Genomic DNA, 8,386 nt, shown 5'->3' on the forward strand with positions numbered 1-8,386 from the left:
CATATCATTATAAAGGGTTAAAGAAGATGGATGGATGGATATAAGATAAGATATCCCTTTATTTATCTCGCATGTGGAGAAATTTGCATTGGTACAGCAGGATAGTACAGAGAAAGAAGCACGCATAGCAGGAACTAAAAAAGCATATAAAAATACAATATTTATTATTATCAATTAGTGTTGGTGTTTATAGGGGATGTGGGTGCGTCTGTTTTTGTGATGCTGAAAGGCATAAAGTGCTATTCTGTTGTATTCTTTTCTATTCTATTCTATTCTGTCCATATTTGTTTTTCAGTTGCATGGTGCTATTAAGTCAAAACCATACACTAAATATATTTCTCTTGAAAAAGTTCTTGATTGTATATTGATAAGCTTATCTCCTTTGAAGCATGCACCTTCCATATCAAGACACGCATCTACATAAATCTATATTCATCTATATAAACCTATCCATAACCTAAAACGTGAGGGTTATTACTGTAATTGTGTTGACATGATACATTCCCTTTGGACATTTCTGGTATAAAAATACGTCTTTGGATGCCAAATACCAACACCAAGTGAAGTTGATCTAATGAAAAGGATCAGTGTGTGAGAGAGAATGCGCCGTTTTAAAATATGTCATATGCTTTATCACTTGAGATTCTTAATTGCTTGCATTAATGTAATTATTTTATTTCTTTGTAAAGCTTTAATGTATTTTTTGTAAAGCACTGTGAATTGCCCTGTGTCTGAATAGTACTCAATAAATACATTTGCCTAGCTTTTGTCTTCTCCCGCCTGCCTTTCGTGTCTGGAATACGATCTCTGATTGGTAGAAAACACTGACGTTATACAAGTGCGCCGAGGATCATCACCCATCGCCTGTTATCGCATAAACATATTCGTTTGATATTGAAACCGGCGTATGCCGTATAGAGCCTGGATGGGTGGAGTTAGTTTATGATGAAACACGTATTTGTTTCGCGGTTGTAATTTTTTCCTATTTAATTAATCCACACAGCTCATCAACTATTACCGAGTAGTCATTACTGGATGGGTACTTGCTGCGAGTCACCCTTTAAAAAAAAGGTAACTTCGCCTACGCAGTTTACAGACCCGGGATCTCGTGGTGAGGATAACGAGCGCCACTATTGTCATTTGTAGCAGCTAACCTACATTAGCGAATGCTGGACCCCGTTCTAATTATCTATCAGCTTTGTGTGGACAGTTTGTGTGTGCTACAGTAACCAAGAAGACTCTAAATATATTCGGAAAACACCCAAAGGAGAAATATGAACAGTCGGCTCCAGGAGATCAGAGAGAAGCAAAAACTAAGGCGGCAGCTGTTAGCTCAACAGGCAAGTACCGTGCGTTGTTAGCAAGTAGCTAAAGTAGCAGCCAGTTAAACAGTGGATCTGTAGTTCATATAAAGTGCATCAATCGTTACTGTTCACTAAATATCTGTTTTTATTGGAAAGAGTTGTAAATCCACGATCAAATAAAAACTCTTTCAGAGAGACCACTGTGAACAAAAGTTGTTTTCCATTCAAGCGTTTTTAGCTTCGATTAGAATGAATGACAGTGATTAGTTGGAGGATTTCAGTCATGATAGTTTCCTTAATCAAATACAGTACCTTCAGTAAAATGTGGATTAAAGTAGGGCAAAACAGAGGAGAGAGGATGCATGAATCACTTTTATTAGTGATGGGTTTGTTGCTTCGAGCAGTATTCCTTCATATGCGTTGTGTGAGATAATATAAACTTTAATACTTCTTATGTTACAAGAACATTGACTCACAAAAAAAGATATGAAGGCAAAACTCTGCGCGTGTTAAATCCCCCCTGTTCATCTTAAACGTGCCAAAAGGCGAACAACAACACTTAAACTTAAGACAACTTCATCAACGTCATCAATTTCAATCATCTTCAGCAGCAACAATAAAACTTTCTGTGGTCGATCGTTTAAAGAGGGTTGGTGTCTGGGAAAAAACGCATTTAAACAAAGTGACAGGTCGAGAAATGTCCTGGCAAAGCTTCTTGGAATCTCTCACGTCACTTGAAATTTTCATGAGTAAACATTTGATTGCATTTACTTACATAATTTTCTGTGACTTGGCATTAACGTGGAGAATAATGTAGAATTCAACTATCATCATCCAATAGATTTGTGTGATATATGATATTTATAAAGGTATAATCTTTGCTCATTACTGTTTTCAATATGGGAATACATTTCTGCCTCCTTTGCTCTGCAGTGCTCACTTCATGTTTGGTGTGGGATATCACAATATGAGGCTTTTTTGTGCAGCTTTTCTGATCATCACATAACCTCATATCAATAAAACTATAGATTTTTGCCACGTTTTAATGGACGTCCTGTTGTGTAGCTGCTCCGATCCACAGTATTTCAACTATTTTTACACAGTGGATGAAGTTACCCGACTGAAAGAGATGATTTGTGTGTCTCTATTCTCTGGGGGGTAAAAAAAAAAAAAAAAAAGAGCAAATATTTACAAATTGTGTAGTTTTTCTAAATTTAGATGTAATTTTATTTGAAAACAATACATTGAACTTTTCATTTCTCGTTCAATCACAGCTGGGAGCCGAAAGCGCGGACAGTATTGGAGCTGTCCTCAACAGTAAAGATGAGCTAAAAGAAATTGAGGAGACGAGAGAAACATGCAGGTGAGTGTGTTGTTATCAAAAAGACCAAAAGGTGAAGTGATTTCATTGTGTATTCAGATAACAAATAGATATTTCAGGTAGACGTTTCTCTCAATTCAATGCTTTGAACACGAGAACTCCATTTGACATATTTCTGTCGGCTGGATAGTTTTTTTTTGTTGTTTTTTTTTGTCCAATGTTTTTCCTGTGTGTTGGTTTGATAGGAAATATCTAAAGCCCGTTTGTTTTTCAGAGCTTCATATGACAGCTCAGCTCCGCCTTCTAAAAAGAAAACACAGACTGAGGGAGAAGACACAGAGGAGGTCGTGGAGGAGCAAAAGGTGAGTGCAGTCTCATTGGCTTTAAAGCTATTTACTATTTACAAGAGTTAAAAAGAACACTTCCAACCTCACACAAAAAAACGTTGAACATGTTGATCGCTGATTCATGCGGCACTTTAAAAAAAAAAAAAAAAACGGATTTGGAGTCTGGGAGCTCATAAATGTGTTCAGCAATTAAGTTAGTATTTATAATAAATCAGTTTAATGATAACGTAATAATAAGTCCACCCTCCGAGGGAAACAATGGTTTAGTCCCAATAATAAACTCCATGAGCAGCAATTTGTTTTTTTCAGGAAATCCTAACTAATGTAACTTTTTAATTATTTGTCCCTATTATTTGCAGAATAAAATTAAAAATAACATCGTGCACTAAATTATATTCCCTTGCATTCAAATGTGTTTGGCTCCGCTCCCACTGAGTCAGTTTAGTAACCAACAGAACATCAAAATAACTGAAGTAATTTAGTGGTGAGTATGGTTAGATTATAGAGCGAGGTTGTGATTTGCCAACATAAATATGTTGTTTATCATTTCATATATCTCCCCCCCCCCCCCCCCCCCCCAGTCTCTTTGTTCAACAGCAGATTGATTTGGTTCGGCCTGTTGTGATTTTGTATGCATGACTTTTATATTTTAAGGATGAGGTAGAAGTGCAGCAGCCAGATGAAAACAACCCATATGAGGAGGTGTACAAAGATTCAAGTACTTTTCTTAAGGTTGGGACACACTGACACACACGCGTGCACAACACAGCTTTCCTTTCTTTTCTGCCATTTTTTATTCACCTGTATTTTCATTCTTCTTCTTCTTTTTTTTAATCTCATTAAATTTTTTAGGGTACCCAGAGTTTGAATCCTCACAATGACTACTGCCAGCATTTTGTGGACACGGGGCATAGGCCACAGAACTTTATCCGAGACGTTGGTGAGTGTTCGCTTTGCGTTTCCGTTCCGCGCGGGCGTGCTTGTGTGCATCACGTGATCTCTGTGTCGCCGGTGCTGCAGGCTTGGCCGACCGATTTGAAGAATACCCGAAACTTCGCGAGCTGATCAGACTGAAGGATGAACTCATCTCCACCACCAACATTCCTCCAATGTGGGTTGACTGAAGACATGAGAGTGAAGCATTTACCTGTCAGGGAGGATTAGTTTTGTTAACGGTGTGTCTTTCCATGTGTTTAGGTATCTCCAGGCCGATCCGGAGAATTTTGACCTTCAAGATTTGAAGTGCAAATTTGATGTGATCTTGCTTGAGCCTCCTTTAGAGGAGTACTACAGAGAGTCCGGCATCAGCCACACTGAACGTTTCTGGACCTGGGATGACGTACGTGTGCATGTTCAGCTCATTTGTATTCCGCAGTTTGCCCTGATCTGGGATTAGATACTCAATAGGAGCAGATTCTCGTTTATGAAAGAGACTGTCGGAGTAATAGCATGAATTTTGTGATTATATGAAAAAAAGTGTGACACTCCAAATGAACAAGCCCACCCCTCGCTCTCCCACCTCACAGTGAGAATATCTACACTTTTGGTTTAGGGGATATTTCGCTGTAGAATTTTGTTTTTGTTTTTTTTTGTAAGTACTCTGGGTTCCTTCCACAGTCCAACAACGTTCATTTTAGGATGATTGGTGATGTTAAAGGGCTGACAGCTTTTCTGGATCTGTGTTTGGATGTCTCACCAAACCAATACACCTGATTGTAATGAGAAAGGTTCACTGATTAGTAAATGTTTTTTCTTATTATCAATGCTTATTCTTTCCATTTTCACCTCTTTGTTGTTGTAGATTATGAGACTGGAGATCGAGGAGATTTCTGCTCTACGCTCGTTTGTCTTTCTCTGGTGTGGCTCCGGTGAAGGTCTGGACTTGGGCAGAATGGTAACCCGATTTCTTTTTCAGTTAAATACACAAACTAAACTACGGATGGGCCCAATGTTCTCAAATGTGTCTAATTCTCCTGATGGGATCCTGGTTTGCCACATTTAGTACGGACTGGATTTTTGTGGAACTTGTGAGTTTTTTTAGTTTGGTAACTGGCATCACGTCAGAGATGATCACTGCCGCCTTTTAAGAATACACGAGTGTCCCTCGAATTCTTACGGCCACAACTCTTTCATCAAATATCCAGATTCACGTCAATGGAGTATATTATCTCCTCAGGATGCGTCTTTGGCCTTGCTTCTAGCGGAATAATGGATTTTATTATTGTCTTCACTTGGCGTACTTATAACTTTTGCTCAACACAAAATGTTGTTTCCGATTTCTTCATTTCATTTCCTTAAATTATAGACACATACATAAAAAATGAAATCTTACCAGGTATTGTTTTCCAAAAGGTGGTTTAATCATCTCGTTACTCTCACTATAAGATAGTTAGTGTTTACTAGTTCCACTAACCCTTTTTTTTTTTTTAAATACAATAAAAACAACCATTATTTTATTTTATTTTTTAACTTTGTGTTTAAAGATTTGTATTTTCCATTAAAAAATAAAAAATAAAAAAAAGATACTGCCATTTATCTTAATTTAATCTTGTGGCTGTTTAAATGAATAAATATTCCTTTTTTATATTAAAAACCAGAGCAAGGTGACCATGTGACTACAGATAGATTACTAGTGTAGTTTTGCTCTAATATAAACATATAAACAAAGATCTGTAATTGTTTATAATATTTAATTAAAGTAAAAGTATTAAAAAGCCAAGAGTGGGCATACTACACAAAGAAAGATTGAAAAACAATCAATAATTTGCGAGATTTATTTTTCTATGAAGAGGTAGTCCATTTTTAAAATTAGCTAAAACTAGTTTTTTTTAACAATAATCCCAAAAAAAATAATAAACTAACAAGTAAAAAACACGGCAACTCCTCTGTTATGAGCAAATGGTTTAAAAGAAAATGTAACGTTAACGTCCCTCCCTGGGCAGAGCTGGCCTTAATGTGTTCCAGGGCGCCGTAACTACTACTGCTCTAAATATGTGTCGTTAAGTCGTTAAGTGAACATGATTTCACCAAGGAGATCAATGTAGAATCTAAGAAATCAAATCATTGTTAAGCTTGTGGAGTTCCGAAGCCTGTAATGGCCTTTGTTCTTCTGATTTCAGTGCTTGAGGAAGTGGGGCTTCAGGAGGTGTGAGGACATCTGCTGGATCAAGACGAACAAGAACAACCCGGGAAAGACCAAGGCGCTCGACCCAAAAGCGGTTTTCCAGAGAACCAAGGTGCAGAATGCATGCGCACACGACAAATGTAGAAATGTCACATTTATTTTACGTTTCTCTCCGTGGCATTAGTTTTTAGATGGCGTGTGGAAACTTCACCACGAGTTAAACATTTTTTTTACCAGGATGAAGTGTACATACATACATACATTATGATAGACGGTAACATGCGACACCATTGTTGCAGGAACACTGCCTGATGGGAATCAAAGGAACCGTGCGCAGGAGCACCGATGGGGACTTCATCCACGCCAATGTGGACATTGACTTGATCATCACCGAGGAGCCAGAGATGGGAAATGTCGAGAAACCCGTGGAGATCTTCCACATCATCGAGCATTTCTGTTTGGGCCGCAGGAGGCTGCACTTGTTTGGGCGAGACTCCACCATCAGGCCAGGTAAGCTGAGCATGAAAAGGCCGTGAGGTAATTAACAAAACCCTGGCGTGGGACGCTCATGGAAGTAGAAAGGCTTCGATTGGAGTTCATTTCCTGGATAAATCTGTGTGTGTTTGTTGTTATTGCTCCGGCTCAGCCTCCTGCCAGTCCTTGAATTGACCGATTCCTTCAAGGCTGTAGTCTTTCCCTGCTGCTTATGTCCACTTTGTATCCCCAATCAGTTTCAGTTAATCTGCTTTGATCCAGCACTTTGTGGAAAACAGACCTTACAGCTATGAAAAAAAAAATCAAAACAACTTTTCACATTCTGAAATTGATAAAATGATTGAACCTTTTCATGGTTTTAATCTTTTAGATGCATTAGTATGTTTACCTCCAGGTCTCCCGGTTGTATCTCCTCCCAGGCTGGCTGACCGTGGGCCCGACTCTGACAAACACCAACTTCAACCCCGAGACCTACGCTTCACATTTCACTCTGCCCGACTCTCACCTGTCCGGCTGCACCGAGGAGATCGAGAGGCTGCGGCCCAAATCCCCCCCCGCCAAGCTGAAGTCGGACCGCGGCGGGGGAGCACCGAGAGGAGGACGCGGAGGGCCGAATGCCGGAAGAGGTGGAGACAGAGGCCGAGAAAGAAACCGACCAAATTTCCGTGGCGACAGAGGAGGGTTCAGAGGCCGGGGGGGGCTACACAGGGGCTTCCCCCCTCGCTGAGGCCAAACAACTCACACAAAACCAGACTCCTCATCCCATTTACAGTTTCTGCAAACACAAGTTGACACAGTTGGTTTGGTTAGTATGTGGCATGTGGCAGCACGAGGCAGTAAATGCGATGATTTTCTTTTTTTGAATCATTTTTAGTGTATTAATATTTTTCATGCCACAACTGAGGTCGGAGGGATTTTTCCCAAATAAACGTTCTTTTCTTTAAGTCTGTATGAGGTCTCGTTTTTTCTTTTCAAAGAAGATTCATCCAATGATTAAAATTCGGAATTTAATTATGTTCAAAGTGTTATATGGTGGAAAATTAAGAGTATTCTGCTGAATGAATACATTAAAGAAATGTGTGATTCAGAGTGTCGAGCTGTAATAATACGCATGTCAACTGGTGTTTCTCTCAGGTGAAAACATACAAGTGCTTTTAAGGCCGTGTACTTGGCATTTTGCAATGTGAATGTCACATTCACTGAAACTGATGACCTGTTCTTTTCAAAATCATTTTTACAAGCAAGTGAGCGTTCTGCTTCTGTGACTCGGATTGATACTGGTTCTGTTTAATAATTCTAGAATACACAGTGCATCACAGTTTGTTTTCTATAGGACAGCGTGGTGGTACACCTTCAGCACTCCTCTGTCCACCACCTAAAGATCCAACAGTGGACATGTGAGCATCAGAACTGGACCACAGTGCAATGAAAAGTCACGTTTATTTGGGGCGTGCTGGGCCAAAGATTCCAATCTCATTGAGGGCCCCATTTCTCCATGTCTTGCCTTGATAGTACAGCACACCTTTAAAAAGCTGAATGATTTCATGTCTTGGCAGGTCAGGTTTGTTTTGTTTTTAGCAGATGAAGGTTGACCTCCACCATTTAAGACACATAGTCATAATATCATGGTGGATCACAGTATGAAGAAAGTCCAACAAGGTCCAACATTCAACTAATAATTTATGAGTCTGAGAAAGACTGAAGACACAGGGGGAACCCTAAACCAGCTGACATGTTCAAAGTCACTACAGATCAAGCATGAGTTCTCCATGTGTCAATGCAACTCCACCATCTG

At 39.3% G+C, this 8,386-nt stretch overlaps 1 protein-coding gene across 3 annotated transcripts; it reads left to right on the forward strand.

Annotated features, from left to right (window-relative positions):
• The first annotated feature begins 921 nt into the window (after positions 1 to 921).
• Positions 922 to 7,679, forward strand: mettl14 (methyltransferase 14, N6-adenosine-methyltransferase non-catalytic subunit). Of its 3 annotated transcripts, XM_080464774.1 has the most exons (12): positions 922 to 1,111; positions 1,197 to 1,340; positions 2,579 to 2,667; positions 2,900 to 2,987; positions 3,627 to 3,704; positions 3,825 to 3,912; positions 3,993 to 4,083; positions 4,170 to 4,311; positions 4,774 to 4,866; positions 6,092 to 6,208; positions 6,396 to 6,606; positions 7,011 to 7,540. In XM_080464774.1, exons 2-12 carry the CDS (start codon positions 1,275 to 1,277, stop codon positions 7,316 to 7,318), a joined length of 1,371 nt encoding a protein of 456 aa, XP_080320900.1. In that variant the 5' UTR covers positions 922 to 1,111; positions 1,197 to 1,274; the 3' UTR covers positions 7,319 to 7,540. The 3 variants fall into 3 exon arrangements, with proteins under 3 accessions (XP_080320900.1, XP_080320901.1, XP_080320899.1); XM_080464775.1 differs by lacking the exon at positions 1,197 to 1,340 and having other exon boundaries at positions 922 to 1,071; XM_080464773.1 differs by having other exon boundaries at positions 923 to 1,340; positions 7,011 to 7,679.
• Positions 7,680 to 8,386: the final 707 nt, after the last annotated feature.

The sequence above is a fragment of the Lipophrys pholis genome (genome assembly GCF_963383615.2).
Source record: "Lipophrys pholis genome assembly, chromosome: 5".
In the NCBI taxonomy this organism is placed as follows: domain Eukaryota; kingdom Metazoa; phylum Chordata; class Actinopteri; order Blenniiformes; family Blenniidae; genus Lipophrys; species Lipophrys pholis.